The following is a 21785-nucleotide window of genomic DNA, read 5'->3' on the forward strand; positions in this document are numbered from 1 at the left end:
CTATAGCCTAAGGTCAATATGATCTTCTAGACTTGGTTAAATCCAGATAAGTAACAAATATAGTAAAGACTTTGGTTCTGAAAGTTAACAAAACCAGGTGTGCAGCACCAATTACAGAATTTATATCGCTACGGCTTTTTTTAGGTTTAAGTGTGGGAATCTATATGTTTGGTGAGTCCATAGGTTTATCTACTGATGCACCTTTTCTACTGATACATGTGACCATCTATCTATCCAACTTTCTATATGTCTGTCTAAATGTATTTTCTTCTCTGCATCCATCTATCCCACTATAAGGTAATGAACAGTCAATATCATCACCAACCCATCAGCCACTCATGGTGGAAATGACTGTCTAAGGAGATACTGAAGAAATATTCACGAGAACCCAAGTTGCAGTCAAGGAAGAACGTTTTTTGACATTTACCTTCATTCCTCTTGGTCCATCTTTTCCTTTTGAACCTTTTGGCCCTCGAGGCCCGGGATTCCCCTGTAATAAGACCAGGGCCCAAATCATCTCTAATGTTTCATACAATTAATTTTATCCTCCAAAGTGTGTAATGTACACATTTAACCACTGAGCTGGAGGCTGGTGTAGGGAGCAAGATGTTTTGGGCAAGAGGCCACATCTACCACAACCAGGATAATTGGAGGAATCACCTGTCTGCTAAAGGGAAAAAAGGCAGGTTTAGGATCTAGTGTTGTCGCTGCTATGGCTGGGGTCTCTGCTGTGGCTCAGGTTCAATCTCTGGCTTAGGAACTTCCACATGCCCCTGCACAGCCAAAAAGAAAAAGAAAGACAGAAAAACACCATCTGATTAAAAGATTAGGAGGACAGATGCCTGGACTTCTACTTTCTCTAAGTAGAAAATATGATGAAGTAAGAATGAAAATGATACTATCAGTTACAGGGCTAGACTTTTCTCCTCTAAGAGATAAATGGCTTAGGCCATCTCAGAGCTAATATTTTGAATCTCTGGATACTCTAATTCTTGGCTTAAATTTTGCTACTCAGATTTTTTAAACTATCTCAAATGCTCCTTGTAGGAAGCCACTCCTGATCGTCCGTCTCAATCTGAACTGACTGTTCTGTGACCCTTGGGATAGTGAGTGAGGGAGACACTAGACCAGCTTAAGCTCAGCCACTTACTATCCAGACGAAAGATTATTTAATTCCTTTGAGCCTCAGTATCCTCATGCATATAAAACTGGGGTAGTTTTAAGTAACACTTCCTTATATGTTTGTACAGGCATAGACTTTATATACATATATACATAGTTTATATAAACTAGTCATTTATGCCCCTTTGATACTACTACTTTTTCATCACTACATTTCCACAATATACCTTCATCAGAAGGGGTACATGGCTGGCAATTCTATCTACTGCCTCAAATCAACTATTTGTAGAAATCCCTGATACCCGCAGATCAAATGCTATTTGTCCAGAAACATGCAGGCACATGAACAAGACATTGGTAATGAGCAGCTGTGTTGAAGCTGTTAATTTGTCAACCTACCTAAGTGTTACTTTGTCAACCTACCTGGGCACCGACTAAGCCTTTTTCTCCAGAAGTTCCTGGTGGTCCTTGCCTTCCTCTCTGTCCCTGGTCCAGAGATGAAATTAAACGTCAACCAATTTTTATAGAGCTATTTTCCATGTAACTGCAAAATCATCTTAGATGCCCATGGAAGCACAAATGTTCACCACCTTCTCATTCATCACACTTGAATCAAGCAGCCTCTGCCCTGTAAAGTACCCCCAGCTTATTCACTCCAAATTCCTTCCATCTGAAGCCCAAAATGTGAGTCCTCAGTATCTATATTTTTAACCATCTCACCTGTTAAATCTGATGAACACTAAAGTTTGAGAACTGCTTTTATATTTTAATGTACCCAACCAATTTTAAATCCTTAAAGAGGAATTAGAGGAGCTGTAGGGATATTGATCTCCTTTGAAAAAAATCAACCTTTTCCTTATCTACACCAAGGCTAAGGACCTGAGTTTGCACTCTGGTATTATCAAGAACCCAAACATATTTAAGTGGCTTAATCTCAGTGAGATTAAGGCACACTGCTAGGGAGTTGTTCATGTTCTCCCCAATTTATTTTCCTCTAGTGATTTTTGACACTTTAATTTGCTCCAGCTTTTCTGAGAAATCCTTTCCTATTAGGAGCTATTAGAAGCATTGATCCTGCCTTCTATACTCCGGAGCAAGGAATTGCAATCATCTGTTTAAACAGACCATCATACCCACACCTCAGTGGGAAGGTGAAACCCAAGGGGAGATTTTATCAATTATCATGCTCATGATTTACAACATGACCTGTACATTCAGCCAGACAACAAAATGAATTTTAAAAAGAAGACCAGGACACAAAAGTGGGGGGGGGGGGTTCACATTTGAATCAAGCCAGTGATTAAAAAGAAAGCCAAAAACAACTCGAGCTTCTGTCCCTAGGTTCAGATACTATTTTCTATCATAAAATAAATACAAATCTCTAATTACACTTTGATGACCCTTTTGTGTACATGTTTTTCATCAAGATGAAAAACAGAAGAAACCTTCTCAAATGACCATCTGACAGGCAAAGGATTTTTAAAATTATAGGGAATGATTCAGTGTGTTAGTAACACTTGTTGTTTCAACGTTCCTCCCCTTGAGGATCCTTGGAAACAACTTGGCTTTTAAAAAAAGAAAAATGTAGGAAGTGCTCCAGAAGGGTTTACAAAAGTGACAGATTTGGGTTATGCTCAGATTTCAGAAGAACACATTAGAAGTTTAATTTCCCCATTATCACCCAAGAGTTTACAATTGGACCAAACTCCTTCAGGGCAAGAACCTTGCCTTAATGCTCCAAAGGACACAGGCCTATTTGCAAAGCACCCTGTGTATACTAGATACTCAATAATATTTTGCTGGTGTTTTCTGCCAAATTAAATTCAATTTTAATGAATTAAATACTATTTGAGTAATTTGCATACACAGCTTCAGAGGCAATAATTAAGGACATAGATTTTATAACCAGACTGCCTGAGTTTGAATCCCGTCTCTATTATTACATGAGCATGGCCAATTTACCTAACTTCTCTGTCCTCCTACATTTATCCATTATAAAATGAGGGTAATAAAAACTTCTCCACTGGAGTTCCCTGGTGGCCTAAAAGTTAAGGATCCAGCATTGTCACTGCTATGGCTTGGCTCACTGCTCTTGATATGGTTCAATCCCTGGCCCAAGAGCTTCCTCACATCACAGGTGAAGCCAAAAACAAAATAAAACAAAACAAAAATCCCCATTGAAAGATTAAATGAGCTAATACAAGTGTTTGGGGCTGAACTAGGATATAATAAGAGCTCAGTAAAATTAGCTATCAGGGTTTAACCTTCCTAGAAGAGAGACCGAAAAATTTGTGTTCAGTAGTTCCAACATGGCTCAGTGATTAACAAACCCAACTAGTGTCCATGAGGATGCAGGTTCAATCCCTGGCCTTGCTCAGTGGGTTAAAGATCCAGCGTTGCCATGAGCTGTGGTGTGGGTTGAAGATGCGGCTCGGATCCTGCATTGCTGTGGCTGTGGCATAGGCCAGCAGCTACAGAGCCGATTCCACCCCTAGACTGGGAACCTCCCTATGCCGTGGGTGTGGCCCTAAATAGACAAAAAGACAAAAAAATTAAAAATTTGCATTGGGAGGCCATAGAAGGGAGGCATCTAAGACCCTTCTAAAGACCCTATCAAAGATTCTAAGTTACAGTTTCAAACAAATATTCCTTAGCACTAAAAGCAAGTTCAACAATACAACCTGTGAGCCTGGAAACCCTTGCTCTCCTTGGTAACCCCATTCACCAGATTCTCCATGCACACCCTGTCAAAACAAATAAAACTTAGTTAGTTCATCAGGCATTTTTACTGTTCCTATTGAAGGCAGCCTTCCCTGCAAGATGTCACTTGAAAGCTGTAAGAGAAAGAAAAAAAGATTTGACTGTCTGTACTTAGTCTTCTTAGGATACGGTTTTGAAGAAGAAATGGGGGGAGGGGTCCCACTTAATTGTTTGGGAAAATGCAAAACCATATTCTTACTGTCTTTCCCAGTCTCCTTCCAGTATCTTAGCTAGTGATGGAAGCAAACATACTTTGTTTAAATAGCCCAGAGATGGGATTAAGATGGCAGAATAGAAGGACTGGAGCTCAACTTCTCTCCTAAAAACAACAAAATTCACAACTAAAGGCTGAGCAATCCCCACCCAAATGGACCAGAAACCTTAAAAAAGATACCCTACTCCAGAAGAAAAAGAGGAGGCCACATCAAGAGGTAGGAGGGGCGATCCCATGATATAAACAACCCCATACCTCCTGGGTGGGGAAGCCCCACAGACTGGAAAGTAACTGGTTCACAGAGACTCACCTACAGGAGTGAGAGTTCTGAGCCCCACATCAAACTCTCAAGTGTGGGGATCTGGCACTGGGAGAAAAGAGCCCCTGGAGCATCTGGCATTGAAGGCCAGTGGGGATTGTGCACAGGAGCTCCATGGGACTGGGGGAAATGGAGATCCCATTCTTAAAAGGCACACACAGACTTTGACGTGCACTGGGTCCCAGGGCAAAGCAAAGTCTCCACAGGAATCTGGGTCAAACCTGATCACAGTTCTTGGAGGACATCCTGGGAAAACAGGGGTGAACATGGCTTGTTGTGAGGGAGGGACATTGAAGGCAAAGCTCTTTGGAATATTCAGCAGCAGTGCCTTTCTCTGGAGGTAGCCTTGTTTGGGAAAATCCGGCCCCACCCATCACGCAGTGCTGAGAAGCCCCAGGGCAAACAACAATCCAGGTGAGATCATAGCCCCACCCAGAGTAAACAGGCTGCCTAAACACCCCTCAGGCACACAGCTGCCTCTAATCCCATCCAGAGACTAAGCCCCACCCACCAAAGGGATGAGAATCAGCTCCACCTACCAGTGGGCAGGCATCAGCCCCTCCCATCAGGAAGCCTACAGCAAACCCCCATACAGACTTCAGCCACAAGGGGGCAGACACCAGAAGTAAGAGAGGCTGCAATCCTATTATCTGTAAAAAAGGTCACCACACCAAAAACATATAAAAATGAAAAGACAGAGAACTATAACTCAGAAGAGGGAGAAAGGAAAAACCCCAGAAAATCAGCTAAGCAAGGAGGAGATTCTTAGCCTCCAGGAAAGATGATGCAAGACAATGGAAATAAACTGGAGGCAAAGATGGATAACTTACAGGAAACACTGAGCAAAGAGATACAAGATATAAAACTTAAACAAGAATAATTGCAAAATACAATAACTGAAATAAAAAATTCACTAGAAGCAGCTAACAGCAGAATACAGGAGGCAGAAGAACGAATAAGCAAGGTGGAGGACAGATTAGTAGAAATTACGGACGCAGAAGAGAAAAGAGAAAAAAAGATTGAAAACAAATGAAGAGAATCTCAGAGAACTCTGGGACAACATCGGTATTATAGGGGTGCCAGAAAGAGACAAGAGAGAGAGAAGCAGAGAGAAAAAATATTCCAAGAGATAATAGCTGAAAATTTCACTAACATGGGAAAGGAGCCACTCACTCAAATCCAGGAAGCACAATGAGTACCATATAAAATAAACCCAAGGAGGAATACACAAAGACACATATTAATCAAACTGACCAAAATTAAAGACAGAGAAAATCTTGAAGCAATAAGGAAAAGAAACAAATGACATACAAGGGAACCCCAATAAGGTTTTCTGCAGATTTTTCAGCAGAAACTCTGCAGGCCAGAAGGGAGTGGCATGATATACTTAACGTGATGAAAGGAAAAAACCTCCAACCAAGATTACTCTACCCAGAAAGGCTCTCATTCAGATTTGAAGGAGAAAGCAAAACCATCACAGATAAGTAAAAGCTGAGAGAATTCAGCAACACTAAACCAGCCTTACAATAAATACTAAAGGAACTTCTATAGGCAGAAAAGAAAAGACCACAATCAGAAACAAAATTACCACAAATGACAAGGATCACCAGTAAAGGTATATACACAGTAAAGATACGAAATCATCCATGCACAATTATACCACCAAAATCCGAAATCATGAGAAGAGGTGGGTGCAAATTCAGGACACTGGAGATGAACTTGCAATTAAGAGAACAACTTAAAGCAATCTGATATACATCTAGACTCTTATATCAAAACTTCAGAATAACTGCAAACCAAAAATCTACAACTGATACACAAACAAAGAAAAATCAGTTCAAGTACAACACTAAAGATAGTCATCAAACCACAAGAGGAGGGAACAAGAGAAGAGGGAAAGAAAAAAGAGCAACCAAAACAAATCCAAAGCACTTAATAAGATGGCAATAAGAACATACATATCAATAATTACCTTAAATGTTAATGGAATAAAAGCTCCAACCAAAAGACAGAGACTGGCTGAATGGATACAAAGACAAGATCCATATATATGCTGTCTTCAAGAGACCCATTTCCCTTCTAGGGACACACACAAATTGAAAGTGAGAGGATGGAAGAAAATATTTCATGCAAACGGGAATCAAAAGAATGCTGGAGTAGAAATACTCATATCAAACAAAATACACTTTAAAATGAAGACTATTTTAAGGGACAAGGAAGGTCACTACTTAATGATCAAAGGATCAATCCAAGAAGATGATATAACAATTTTAAATATCTACGCACCCAACCTAGGTTCACCACAATATATAAGGCAACTGCTAACAACCTTAAAAGGACAAATCAACAATAGCACAATTATAGGAGGGGACTTTAACACCCCACTTACAGCAAGAGACAGATCAACCAGACAGAAAATCAATAAGGAAACACAGGCCCTGAATGAAGCATTAAGTCTATGGACTTAATAGACATTTATAGGACATTCCATCCAAAAGCAACAGAATACACATTCTTCTCAAGTGCACATGGAACATTCTCTAAGAGTGATCACATCCTGGGCTACAAATCCAACCTCGGTAACTTTAGAAAATTGAAATAATATCAAGCATCTTTTCTGATCACAACGCTATACGACTGGAGATCAACAACAAGAAAAAAAACTGCAAAAATACACAAACACGTGGAGACTAAACAACATGCTACTAAACAACCAATGGATCACTGAAGAAATCAAAGAGGAAAATAAAAAATACCTAGAGGCAAATGACAACAAAGATACTCCAAAACCCATGGGATGCAGCAAAAGCCATTCTAAGAGGAAAGATTATACCAATACAAGCCCACCTCAGGAAACAAGAAGAAGCTCAAATAAACAAGCCAACTTTACATCTAAAGCAGCTCGAGAGAGAAGAACAGACAAGACCTAAAGTTAGTAGAAGAAAGAAATCATAAAGATCAGAGCAAAAATCAAGGAAATAGAAAGAAAGAAAACCATAGAAAAGATCAATCAAACAAAAAGTTGGTTCTTTGAAAAGATCAACGAAATTGATAAACCCTTAGCCAGACTTATCAAGAAAAAGAGAGGACTGAAATCAATAAAATTAGAAATGTAAAAGGAGAAGTAACAACGGACATCACAGAAATACAAAGGCTCATAAGAGACTACTATATGCAACTATATGCCAATAAAATGGAAAACCTAGAAGAAATGGACAAATTCTTAGAAAAGTACAATCTTCCAAGACTAAACAAAGATGAAATAGAAAAGATGAATGGACCAATCACAAGAACTGAAATTGAAGCTGTGATTTAAAAACTTCCAACAAACAAAAGTCCTGGACCAGATGTCTTCACAGGCAAATTCTATCAAACATTTAGAAAAGAGCTAACACCTATCCTTCTGAAACTAATTCAAAAACTTGCAGAGGAAGTGATACTCCCAAACTCATTCTATGAGGCCACCATCACCCTGATACCAAAACCAGACAAAGATACCACAAAAAAAAAAAGAAAACTACAGGCCAATTTCACTGATGAACACAGACGCAAAAATCCTCAACACAACACTAGCAAACCACATCCAACAATACATTAAAAGGATTGTTCATCATGATCAAGTGGGATTTATCCCAGGGATGCAAGGGTTCTTCAGTATCCACAAATCCATCAGTGTGATACACCACATTAACAAACTGAATAATATAAACCATATGATCCTCTCAATAGACGTGGAAAAAGCCTTTGACAAAATCCAACACCCATTTCTGATAAAAACCCTTCAGAAAGTGGGCATAGAGAGAAGCTACCTCAACATAATAAAGGCCATATATTACAAACCCACAGTGAACATCATTCTCAATGGGGAAAAGCTGAAAGAATTCCTGCTGAGATCAGGAACAAGACAAGGATGTCCGCTCTTGCCACTACTCGTCAACATAGTTTTGGAAGTCCTAGCCATGGCAATCAGAGAAGTAAAAGAAATAAAAGGAATCCAAATTGGAAAGGGAAAAGTAAAACTATCACTATTTGCAGATGACATGATACTATACCTAGAGAATCCTAAAGACTCTACCAGAAAACTATTAGAGCTCAACCATGAATTTAGCAAAGTTGCAGGATACAAAATTAATACACATAAATCAACAGCATTTCTATACACTAACAACGAAAGATCAGAAAGAGAAATTAGGGAAGCAATCTCATTTACCATCACATCTAAAAGAATAAAATTCCTAGGTGTAAACCTAGCTAAAGGGAAAAAAGACCTGGACTCTGAAAACTATGACACTGATGAGAGAAATCAAAGATGACACAAATAGATGGAAAAACATACCATGCTCTTGGATTGGAAGAGGCAATGTTATCCAAATGACTATACTACATAAGGCAATATACAGATTCAATGCAATCCCTATCAAATTACCAAGGACAATTTTCACAGAACTCAAACAAAATATTTTAAAGTTTGTTTGGAAGCACAAAAGACCCAGGATAGCCAAAGACATCCTGAAAAAGAAAAATGGAGCTGGAGGAATCAGGCTCCCAGACATCAGGCTATACTACAAAGCTACAATCATCAAAACTGTATGGTACTGGCACAAAGACAGAAATATACATCAGTGGAACAGGATAGAAAGTCCAGAATTATACCCAGGCACCTACAGCCAACTAATCTATGACAAAGGAGGGAAGAATATACAATAGAGAAAAGACAGCCCCCTCAATAAGTGGTGCTGGGAAAACTGGGCAGCCACATGTAAAAGAATGAAATTAGAACACTCCCTAACACCATACCCAAAAAGAATCTCAAAATGGATTAAAGACCTAGATATAAGACCAGACACTATAAACCTCTTAGAGGAAAACATAGGCCAAACACTTTCTGACATAAACGACAACAACATCTTCTCAGATCCACCTCTTAGAGTATGGACAATAAAAACAAAAATCAATAAATGGGACCTAATCAAACTTAAAAGTTTCTGCACAGCAAAGGAAACCCTAAACAAAATGAAAAGACAACCCACAGAATGGGAGAAAATCTTTGCAAATGAATCAACTGACAAGGGATTAATCTCCAAAATCTATAAACACCTTCTGCAGCTCCATACCAAAAAAACAAACAACCCCATCAAAAAAATGGGCAGAAGATCTAAACAGACAGTTCTCCAGAGAAGACATACAGATGGCCAAAAAACACATGAAAAGATGTTCAACATCACTAATTATTAGAGAAACATAAATCAAACCACTATGAGGTACTACTTTACACCAGCCAGAATGGCCATCATCAAAAAGTCTACAAACAAGAAGTGTTAAAGAGAGTGTAGAGAAAAAGGAACCCTATTACACTGTTGGTGGGGTTGTAAATTCGTGCAACTACTGTGGAAAACAGTATGGAGATTCCTCAGAAAACTAAAAATAGAACACACATTCAATCCAGCAATCCCATTCCTGGGCATCTATCCAGAGAAAACCACAACTCGCAAAGACACATGTACTCTGATGTTCATTGCAGCACTATGTGCAATAGCCAAGACATGGAAACAACCTAAATGTCCATTGACAGAGGAGTGGATCAAGAAGAAGTGGTACATACACACAATGGAATATTACTCAGCCATTAAAAGGAACGAAATATCAGCATATTTAGCAACATGGATGGACCTAGAAATTATCATGCTAAGTGAAGTCTGCCATACAATGAGATACCAACATCAAATGCTATCACCGACATGTAGAATCTGAAAAAAGGACAGACTGAACTTCTTTGCAGAATGGATGCTGACTCACAGACATTGAAAAACTTATGGTCTCTGGAGGAGACAGTATGGGGGGTGGAGGGATGTGCTTGGGTTATGGGATGGCAATCCTGTGAAAGTGGATTGTTATGATCATTATACAACTACAGATGTGATAAGTTCATTTGAGGAGTTCCCGTTGTGGCTCAGTGGTTAACGAATCTGACTAGGAACCATGAGGTTGCGGGTTCGATCCCTGCCCTTGCTCAGTGGGTTAACAATCCGGCGTTGCAGTGAGCTGTGGTGTAGGTCACAGACACGGCTCGGATCCCACATTGCTGTGATTCTGGTGATGGCCAATGGCTACAGCTCTGATTAGACCCCTAGCCTGGGAACCTCCATATGTTGTGAGAGTGGCCCTAGAAAAGGCAAAAAGCCAAAAAGCCATAAAAAAATTCTTTTGAGTAATAAAAAAAAAGAAAAAAATGAAAACTATCTCTTGTAATTATAAAATATTCTAAAAATAAATTTGATAAATCAAGAGAAAAAATAAATAAATAAATAGCCCAAACTCCCATTTTATATAACAGGTTCCTAAAAGCCCATCCATTCCTCAGGGTGTGGGCTAAATGCTCACTGAAGTTCAGGACCCTTATTCCATGTGAGAAAACTCAGAATGCTGAGTCACAGCAACAAGCATGACATTTGGGGACAAAGGCACATAAAGCACACAAAGAAAACAGCAGAAAACTGGCTTTAAAACCCTACAGATTCTTACAGCATTAAGCTACCTCTCTAAGGAAAAGGTGAGCTATGAGAATGATTTATCTGGTAGTTGATTTAATTTCTCCTTCAAATTAATATTTTCATTTCTACAAAGAAGTTACATTTCCCAAAAATGAAGGTAATACCAATTTTTCTCATGTTGCTCACATATTGACTAGGTTGCTGATTAGTCTCAGATTTGCAAAGAAAAGAAATCCTAAACTCATAATGAATCATCATGTGGCTCAATTACTTGTGCTTTTTGAGTTTTTTAAACAATTCAGCAAAATGGGAAGCACTTCTATTCATCATTACTATTAAATCATTCTGTTCTTCAAAAGTTGATTTCTAGATTTACAAATGTGAACTACATTTTTAAAGGCATTAAGCTAGAAATTTTGAAACAGATTGTGAAATGTTTCCTAATTTACACATCGCATTCGTGACACTGACAGTGCAACACTTGACAAAACAACATGGCTCTATACAGCAAAGGTCAGACTCTTTTACATTGTAACACCATGTGTATACATTCTTTACCTTTTTTTCAATCGAAGTATAGTTAATTTACAATGGTGTGTTATTTTCAGGTATACAGCAAAGTGATTCAGTTAAACATTTTTTTCTGATTATTTTCCATTGGGGGTTATTATTTTAAGATACTGAATATAGTTCCCTGTGCTACACAACAGGTCCTTGTTGTTTAGCTGCTTTATGCATAATAGTGTATATATGTTAATCCCAACCTCCTAATTTACCCATGCCTATGCATTTATATTAAGGAAATCATTTCAGCAAAAAAAGCAACAACAAAACAAAAACCCTGTAATGCAGTTTTTCTTTATATCACTGACCATGATACCTAAAAAAAGTAGAAATGGCCTAAATGTTCAAGAATAGTTTAGTAAATCATTTTTCTTCAACAGAGTGAGCTATAATGTGATCACAGTAATATTTGGAAACACAGAAAAGCAGAATATAAAATGGTGTATACGTCATATGTGTTAATGTTCCTCAGTCATAATAATACATGTACCACTCTGGTGGGGAATACAGACAACAGGGGGCATTATGCATGTGTCAGGGACAGGAGGTCTGTGGGAAATCTTTGTCTGCTTAATTTCGCTGTGAACATAAAATTGCTCTAAAAGATAAAGTCTATTTTTAAAAATAATAAAAAATAATAAAATAGGTATACATTTATAATAACTCAGTATCTATACTAGTAAAGGAAACACACAAATGTGAAAATAATTGCAGGAGGGTGATGAGTTTGCAGACATTTAAAAATTAGTGATATTCTTAATTTTATTATGGTTAACAAATTAAAGTTTTCCCTTTTGTCAAAATAATCTGTGAATTTATTTGTTTGCCACAGTACAATCTTTTATGTAAATAAAATCTTATTTAGAATTTCATTTCATGCTACAAAATTAACATTTTTGTTTATTTCTAGTAAATCGATCCCAAGATTATGTGATACTGACTCTTCTTCTCAAGAATTGCAAAATAAAGATGCTGATATGGAATTCATTGCAACAATAACTTGGGATATGAACTCGCATCTATAGAACACTGATGTAATGCTATGAGCTCATAATATAAACGGATGCTAAACCATCTCTGTTTTGTGACACATTACATCATCAAAATTTTTTGTGTCTAATTCTAAAATAAAAAATAAAACAAATTTGCAAATAAAAGAATTTCATTTTAACTCCTACTACCCATTGTGCAAACTCACTCAGCATCACAATACAAAGACGCAGGGCCAGAAGTCATGTCAGGATATGACCCTTGCACCAGGAGAATGTGGGCAGTGGGTAGTGGCAAGAAGCGAGGATCAGAAATAGGAAGCCAGAAGTCAGTCAACAGAAATATTTTTTTTCCATCGTAACAGCTCATGTATAAACGGAATGTTCACAGGGAAAACCTCCCAAGTTTAATCATCTTAATAATTCATATTAAAATTACCAATAAAAAGGAGTTCCCGTCATGGCGCAGTGGTTAACAAATCCGACTAGGAACCATGAGGTCCCGGGTTCGATCCCTGCCCTTGCTCAGTGGGTTAAGGATCCGGTGTTGCCACGAGCTGTGGTGTAGGTTGCAGACGTGGCTCAGATCCCGCGTTGCTGTGGCTCTAGCGTAGGCAGGTGGCTGCAGCTCCTATTGGATCCCTAGCCTGGGAACCTCCATATGCCGCGAGAGTGCCCCAAGAAATGGCAAAAAGACAAAAATAAATAAATAAAATAAAATAAAGTTACCAATAAAAAAGTGTGAGACCAAAGAAGCTTCTAAATCATCAATACTAAACTCACGAAAGAAGAGACTGGGTTGTCTTTTTATTTTCTATACATAAAATATTACGAACTCATTATCACATAACAAGATGACCAAAGAGTATGCAACCAAAATCGTAAGAAAAAGTGCTACAGAAATATGTTAGCAAGTCTCCTAATAGATCTATAATGTTTGGATTTTGTGATTTCTATGACAGTTAATTTAAAAAAATTTTAACTCACTGTGAATTCATTTCTCAATCTAAATAAATATTCACTTTCATAAAAAAATTTTCATTTTATTATGTATCTTGCAAAAGCCAGCATTTCTAATTTTATAGACAATAATGAGCCATATTTTCCCAAGGTCAATGGATGCTGTAATTTGGAGTTCAGCATCCCTGTAAGTTGTATTCTTCCAATAATACTGGCTGATATTCAGCAAGTTAGAGACTCACAGCATTAATGACCATTGCTCTAATACTGGATTAACTAGCAAACCACTGACTTCTTGGATATACCCAATTTACCCTGGAATCTGCAAACAGTTATAAATTTTATATCAGTTTCAAATGCAAATCAAAACTAACACAAGATACCACCTCACACCAGTCAGAATAGCCATCATTAATAAATCCACAAAGAACAAATGCTGGAGGAAGTGTGGAGAAAAGAGAACCCTCCTGAACTGTTGGTGGGAATGTAAGCTGGTACAACCACTATGGAAGACAGTATGGAGGTACCTCAGAAAACTATACATAGAACTACCATATGACCCAACAACCCAACTCTTGGGCATCTATCCAGACAAAACTTTCCTTAAAAAAGACATGTGCACCCGCATGTTCACTGCAGCTCTATTCACAATAGCCAAGACATGGAAACAACCCAAATGTCCATCAACAGACCATTGTATCAGGAAGATGTAGTATATATACACAATGGAATACTATTCATCCATAAAAAAGAATGACATAATGCCATTTGCAGCAACATGGATGGAACTAGAGACTCTCCTCCTGAGTGAAGTAAGTCAGAAAGAGAAAGAAAAAATACAATATGATATCACTTATATCTGGAATCTAATATAAGGCACAAAGGAACCTTTCCACAGAAAAGAAAATCATGGAGTTGGAGAATAGACTTGTGGTTGCCAAGGGGGAGGGGGAGGGAGTGGGGTAGTTGGGGAGCTTGGCGTTAACAGATACAAACTATTGCCTTTGGAATGGATTAGCAATGAGATCCTGCTGTGTAGCACTGGGAACTATGTCTAGCTACTTATGATGGAGCATGATAATGTGTGAAAATAGAATGTGTACATGTATGTGTAACTGGGTCACCATGCTGTACAGTAGAAAAAAAACTGTATTGGGGAAATAACTATTAAAAAACAATTTAAAATAATTTTTAAAATAAAAATAAAAATAAATAAATTTTATCTCAGTTTCAAAAATCAAAGCATGAATAGAAAAAAAGAGCAAACAACTATAGGGATTGCTGAAAAACAGTAAAAAATATAGGGATTCATCAAGATTACAAGGCATTAAATAGGAGAGGCTTTCTATTAAAGATGGCAGTCTGCACACTTTGCTCTCAAAATAAGAGGCTGCTGTTCCAAAATCTGTCCCGCAGAAGATTACAGTGCAGAGGCATAGACAGCAATCAGCCTAGATTAGAGCAGAAGGACAGAGGGCCCAGGAAAGAGGAACCTAAGAAAAATAAACCTCACATGTTTGAACATACTGGGAGGTTATCAGTTTTGTCAAAGAGCTTTATGGTTAACTAATAGGCACATAGAACACAACCAATGGGCAAAGAGGATAACTCAAGGAATACAAAAGCTAGGTAGCTATAATATTTACTGGTCATCATCTCAACAATGAATTGATTTGACCAAAAGTGGGAAAATAAGTATATTGTAAGGAAATGTATGAAAGAGATGGATAGGTTAAGAAAACTCCTCATTCTCACTCAAGAAATCAGTAGAAAAACATAAAAAACTGAAAACCAAGAAACAGCAAAGTAAGCACGTTCTTTAGAAAAATGGAAATAATGCCAGAAGGAACAGCCCCAAGAGATGAGTGGTCCTAAAGAGCTGGGAAACAATGGGCAGGGAAATATTTTTCATCTTACACTTACAAGTCCAATTTGATTTTAAACTTATGAACAGGCTTAGCTCTGGTTTAAATTAAATAAAAAGGCATAGGAGATGGAAAGTTTAGGAAACCAAAAATAAACAAGACCCAGCTGAGCAGAGAACCAGCCCACTGTCAAAGGGCTATCTAGATAAACTACATATAGCATTACAAAAGTATTAAATCATTCAAGGGTATGAAAATCCTTCTGCTGCCTAGGGCCACTGAATTTCTCTAAAAATTGGCCTAGTCAACCTGTAGTCTATTTCTTTCTGCCTTTTAGGGGATAAAAACAATAGGCTAAAATGATGGTTGAAAACATTGTTTATTTCACAAGTGTTCAAAAACATCTGAGGTCAAAACTGAATTCAAGACACAAGAAATGGTCGAGTTAAAAATTTATTTCAAATCTATGAAATAATGCCATTTGCAGCAATATGGATGAACCTGGAAACTATCATACTAAGTGAAGTAAACCAGAGAGAGAAAGACAAATGTCATATGATATCGCTTATCCACATTTGTATGTGGAATCTTAAAAAAAAAAAATGACACAAATGAACTTATTTACAAAACAAAAACAGATCCACAGACGCAGAAAGGATAAACGGGAAGTTTAGGGTTGACAGATGCAAACTATTCCATTTAGAATGGATAAGCAATGAAGTCCTACTGTACAGCACAGGGAACTATATCCAGTCTCTTGGGGAGGAACATGCTGGAAGACAGTATGAGAAAAAGAATGTACATATAACATGACTGGATCACTATGCTGAACAGCAGAAATTGATACAATACTCAAAATCAACCATACTCAAAATAAAATAGAATAGAATAAAATAGAAAAAAACTTACAGTTACTAAAGGGGAAGGTGGGAGGGATAAATTAGAAGGTTGGAATTAATATATACACACTACTATATATACAATAGATAACCAAAAAGAACCTACTGTACAGTGTAGAAAACTGTACTCAATATTTTGTAATGACTTACATAGGGGAAAAGAATCTGAAAAAGAAAATATATAACTGAATCACTGTGCTGTACCCCTGAAACTAACATGACATTGTCAATCACCTACATTTCAATTTAAAAAATAGAATCACCAAAAATTGAAAATAAGAGAAAGAAAAAAAAAGAATTACTTCAAATCTTAACATTTCATGAGAAATAATATTTTGCTTGGTGTCAACAAAACTTGTTTGGATTTTTGAGACTTTGAGATTTCTCAATAGCCATGCTTTTTCGACATGTTTGGATTGAAGAGACAGGAGCCCATTCTTTTTGTAACTAAGGTCATTTCCCATCTTACAGACACAAACACACTCACGCATTCCTAGGCTTAGAGATGACATAAGTCAGTCTCTGACTTTTCCTCTATCTCTAAATCATGGGGATGCTGAAAAAAAAAAATTCCAGCAGAGCATGACCAGAATACATTAAATAGGAGTTTACATAATAAGGGTAACTTTCGTTTTGTATAAAAATTTCCAAGAGCATCTTAATCTTTGGATTTGTGGTCTCTGACAACTAACTTCATTTTGCTAAGCCTGTATTTCCTCTCTTATCCATAAAAAGTAACCAATGATGCTCATAAACTTCTAGAAAGGTTTACATGAGGCATATAAATAAAGGTCTAGCTCAGTGTCTGGTGTTAGATAAATCCTTAGTAAAATAAGATTCCCCCATAGAGATATCCCATTCCACCCTCAAATCACACCATTTCTTCTTTGAAAATTGTTAAAGCTCAACTTTTTCCCTTTATTTAGTGACTATGAGACCCCTTATGCACCCACACCAAGTCCTTCTTCTTTAAAAGTCATTATTTCAAAGGTAAAAGCAACTGTTTTAAGATATTAGCTTATTTTCTAGCTAAATGAAATAATACAGCATGCTGGGGAGAGAGCAGAGGAGAACCATACAAACTTTCCCTTCTTCATGGAAAAGGTCCCCATGGAAACTTCCCAGGGATCATGCAACTTCCAACAGCCCAACCAACACCCCTCCTTGACCCCAGAACTATTTAAAGTAGCCATATGTGTAGAACAGAAGCAACTCTTTCCAGAAAGCACTGACCTTCAGCCCCGGCAGACCTTGTCTTCCTCTTGAACCCTAAGGACAGAAGAGAAGTAGAGACCTTATAAAAAGAAACAGGCCGGTTTTCACTCCAGCCTACCTCTCTCTTCCACAAAAGCAGATAAAATACATCCCGGAAGCAGCTGTACCTACCTGAGGGCCAGCATTCCCGGTTTCCCCCTGAGGTCCATCAATACTAGAACTTCCCTGAAAAGAAAGAGGTAAAAGAAAGATCCGTTTAGATGCCTACACATATGGTGAGTTTACTCTCTAGACATGAGCTGTCCCATATAGAAAATATTAGCTCATCCCATGTGGCTAATATTTAAATTAATCTAAAGCAAGTTAGGAGTTCCCTAGTGGCTCAGTGGGTTAAAGATTTGGTGTTCACTGCTGTTGCTCAGGTCACTGCTGTTGCACAGGTTTATTCCCTGGCCTGGGAACTTCTGCAAGCCATGGGCATGGCCAAAAAAAGAAAAAGTTAAATTAAAATTTTAGTTCCTCAGTTACAGTAGGCACATTCAAGTGTTCAGTAACCACATGTAGCCACATGTTCAGTGGCTTCCACATTAGACTGTAAGGATATAGATTATTTCCATGACACAGAAAGTTCTATTGGCTAGCACTCCTCTGGAAGCAAATGGATTTAGTTCTGGTATTTTAAAATATCCATGTAGGAGTTCCCATTGTGGCTTAGCAGCTTAAGAACACAACTAGTATCCATGAGGATGTGGATTCAATCCCTGGCCTTGCTCAGTGGATTAAGGATCAGACATTGCCACAAGCTTTGGCATAGGTCACAGAAGTGATTCAGATCTGGTGTTGCTGTGGCTGTGGCATACGCTGGAAGCTGCAGCTCCAATTCAACCCCTACCCTGGGAACTTCTATATGCAGCCCTAAAAAGAAAGAAATAAAAAAATTCATGTAAATATATTAAATGCTCCAACAAAGAGTCATAGACTGGCTGAATGAATACAAAATCAAGACCTATATATATGCTGTCTACGAGAAACCCACTTTAGATCTAGGGACACACAGAGACTGAAAGGGGATGGAAGAATATTCCATGAAAAGGGAAATGAAAAGAAAGTTGGAGTAGCAATACTCATATCAGACAAAATTATCTTTAAAATAAAGAATGTTATAAGAAACAAAGAAGGACACTACCTAATGACCAAGGGATCAATTGAAGAAGACATAACAATCATAAATACTGTATGCAGCCAACATAGGAGCACCACATTACATAAAGCCATAGAAGGGGAATCAACAGTAAAATGGGGGGGGGGGGACTTTAACATCTATGGACACATCATTCAAACAGAAAATCAATAAAGAAACACAGACCTGGAGTTCCCATCGTGGCGCAGTGGTTAACGAATCCGACTGGGAACCATGAGGTTGCGGGTTCGGTCCCTGCCCTTGCTCAGTGGGTTAACGATCCGGCGTTGCCGTGAGCTGTGGTGTAGGTTGCAGATGCAGCTCGAATCCCGCGTTGCTGTGCCTCTGGCATAGGCCGGTGGCTACAGCTCCGATTCGACCCCTAGCCTGGGAACCTCCATATGCCGCGGGAGCGGCCCAAGAAATAGCAACAACAACAAAAAAAAAAGCCAAAAAAAAAAAAAAAGAAAAAAGAAACACAGACCTTAAATGACACACTAGACCAGATAGAATTAATTGATATTTACAGAACATTCCATCTAAAAGCAGCAGAATACACATTCTTTTCAAGTGCACACTGAACATTCTCCAGGATAGATCACATCTTGAGCCACAAATAAAAACCTCAGTAAATTTAAGAAAATTTAAATCATATGAAGCACTTTTCCTAACCACAAAGCTATGAGACTAGAAATCAACCACAGTAAAAAACCAGCAAAAAATACAATCACATGGAGGCTAAACAATATGCTACTAAACAACCAATGGATCACTGAAGAAATCTAAAAAGGAAAACAAACGAAACCTAGACACAAATGACAACAAAGAAACAATGATCCAAAACCTGTGAGACACAGCAAAAACAGTTCTAAGAGGGAAATTTATAGCAATACAATCTCACCTCAGGAAACAAGAAAATTCCCAAATAAACAAGCTAACCTTACATCTAAAACAACTAGAGAAAGGACAAACAAAACTCAAGGTTAGGAGAAGGAAAGAAATAAAAATCAAAGCAGAAACAAATGAGATAGAGACAAAAAAACAATAGAAAAGGTCAATGAAGCTAAAAGCTGGTTCTTTGAAAAGATAAAATTAGGAGTTCCCATCATGGCTCAGTGGCATTAACCAACAGGTACTCATGAAGACATGGATTTGATCCCTGCCCGTGCTCAGTGGGTTAAGGATCTGGTGTTGCCATGAACTGTGGTATAGGTTGCACATGCAGCTTGGATCCCTCATTGCTGTGGCTATGGCATAGGCAGCTGCAGCTCTAATTCAACCTCTAACCTGGGAACTTCCATATGCCATGGGTGTGGCCCTAAAAAGACCAAAAAAAAAGATAAACAAAATTGATAAACCTTTAGCCAGACTCATCAAGAAAAAAATAGAGAGGGCTAAAATCAATAAGAAATGAAAAAGGAGAAATTACAATTGACACCACCACAGAAATACAAAGGATCAGAAGAGACTACCACAGGCAACCATATGCCAATAAAATGGACAACCTAAAAGAGATGGACAAATTCTTACAAAGTTACAACCTTCTAAGACTTAACAAGAGAGAAACAGAATGTATGAATAGGCCAGTGACGAGTACGGAAATTGAAAATATGATTTAAAATTTTCCAAAGAACAAAAGTCCAGGACCTGATGACTTCACAGGCAAATTCCATCATTTAGAGAGCAGCTAACACAGACCCTTTTGAAACTCTCTTCTCAAAAATTGCAGTGGAGGGGGAGGAGGACAAGATGGCGGAGGAGTAGGGGGACACGCTCGCCCTCTCCCACAAACACAACAAAAAAAGCACATCTACAGAAGAAATGACTCGCACAGAACAACAACCAATCGCTGGCAGAGGAACCTAAACTCCAATAACGGCAAGAAGTTCGTGACATTATTGGGCAGAACGGGAGAAAAGAGGAGAGTGAGAGAAGGTGAATCCGAGCGGGACGGGCGCTCCCGAAAGGGAACTGCGGAGGAGAAAGGGATCCCGCACCCTGGAAAGTCTCCTACCGGGGGAAAGATCAAACGAACCGGAGGAATCTCCAGATGCAGAGAAGAGTGTAGCAGTAAGTCGGAGTACGGAAAAACGATCAAGAACCCAACGGACCATCTGAACTACGGGCACAGTCACCAAAAATTGAGACGCCTGGGTGGGGGCTGGGCACCGAATCCTCGGCTCCAGAGGTTAGTCCCCGGGAAAGGGCCGGGGGACGCCTGGGTGGGGGCTGGGCACCGAGACCTCAGCTCTGAAGGTTGGTCCCCGAGAGGGGGCCGGGGACGCCTGGGTTGGGGCTGGGCACCGAGACCTCGCCTCCGAAGGTTAGTCCCCAAGAAAGGGCCGGGGGGCGCCGCCTGGGTGGGGGCTGGGCACCGAGACCTCGGCTCCAGAGATTAGTCCCCGGGCTAGGGGGGCGGGGAAGAGCGGAAACTGCTTGGGAGGTCTCTAAACCATTTGACGGGGCAGAGACTGCCTGAGAGACTAGAAAACAAAGCTGTCGCAGAGGAAGGGAGCAATACTCTAGGGGCGGGGAAGTGGAAAGCCGCCTCAGAGGGAACCTGGGAGAAGAGCCTGGTCTGCGCCCGTGCTGGGGAGGGGAGAGAAGAAGGGGTGGGTCCCCATAGAATACCCCCCACGCCACAGCAAGCTTACAGGCCCGCTAGCTAGCAGAAAGCTGTGCTTCCCAGTGCATTCCCTCCCCCCACCCCCGCCACCCCCTACGCTCTCGCCGAACCTGGGGCTGCCTGCCATCCAGGAGGGCTGGCCTCAACAATTGCCTGAAGCCTACCACCGCAGGGGCTCTCCCTGCACAGGCCTGCTTGCCCTTTGGAGGGGCTACACTTCCACAGAGCAGCACCAAACACCACCAGCCCCCTAGAAAAGGCCTGCAGCCCAGAAAAGCTAGAACAAGCCTAGCCAGGCCGTGAATAGATCGACCTAATTCTCCGACGGTTTTTCTGAGACGGGCTCCCCCGGGGAGGAGCCTCTTGAGTCTCCAAGGGCCTTGCTACACGCCCAAGACCCCAGGGGGTGCTAAGACCTAGGGGACCAGCTGCATAGGACTGCCAGCTCCAGGCAGGACCCCCTGCAGCCCAGAAAAGCTGCAACAAGCCTGGCCGAATTGGGAAAAGATCTCAGACGGTCTTTCTGAGTCGGGCTGTCCTGGGGAGGAGCCTCTTGAGTCTCCAAGGGCCCTGCTACCCGC

General features: G+C 39.5%; 1 protein-coding gene across 3 annotated transcripts in view; it reads right to left on the minus strand.

The window, feature by feature from the left end:
• The window catches only part of LOC100517188 (collagen alpha-4(VI) chain-like), a 150103-nt gene that overhangs the window by 40093 nt on the left and 88225 nt on the right, over positions 1 to 21785 (minus strand). For all 3 annotated transcript variants that reach the window (XR_014825028.1, XM_084991763.1, XM_084991764.1), the window contains exons 20-24: positions 17570 to 17623; positions 17417 to 17452; positions 3804 to 3866; positions 1546 to 1608; positions 428 to 490 (exon numbers count right to left, since the gene is read on the minus strand). Coding sequence is in view for 2 of the 3 variants with exons in the window: in XM_084991763.1 (XP_084847889.1) it covers positions 428 to 490; positions 1546 to 1608; positions 3804 to 3866; positions 17417 to 17452; positions 17570 to 17623 (279 nt within the window). In the remaining variant the exon portion in view is untranslated. The remainder of the gene's footprint in view (positions 1 to 427; positions 491 to 1545; positions 1609 to 3803; positions 3867 to 17416; positions 17453 to 17569; positions 17624 to 21785) is intronic.

This window comes from Sus scrofa, chromosome 13 (genome assembly GCF_054392235.1).
Source record: "Sus scrofa isolate SSC_HxYL_T2T_F1_AM1 chromosome 13, Sscrofa_HxYL_maternal_Yorkshire_Landrace_v2.0, whole genome shotgun sequence".
Taxonomy (NCBI): Eukaryota; Metazoa; Chordata; class Mammalia; order Artiodactyla; family Suidae; genus Sus; species Sus scrofa.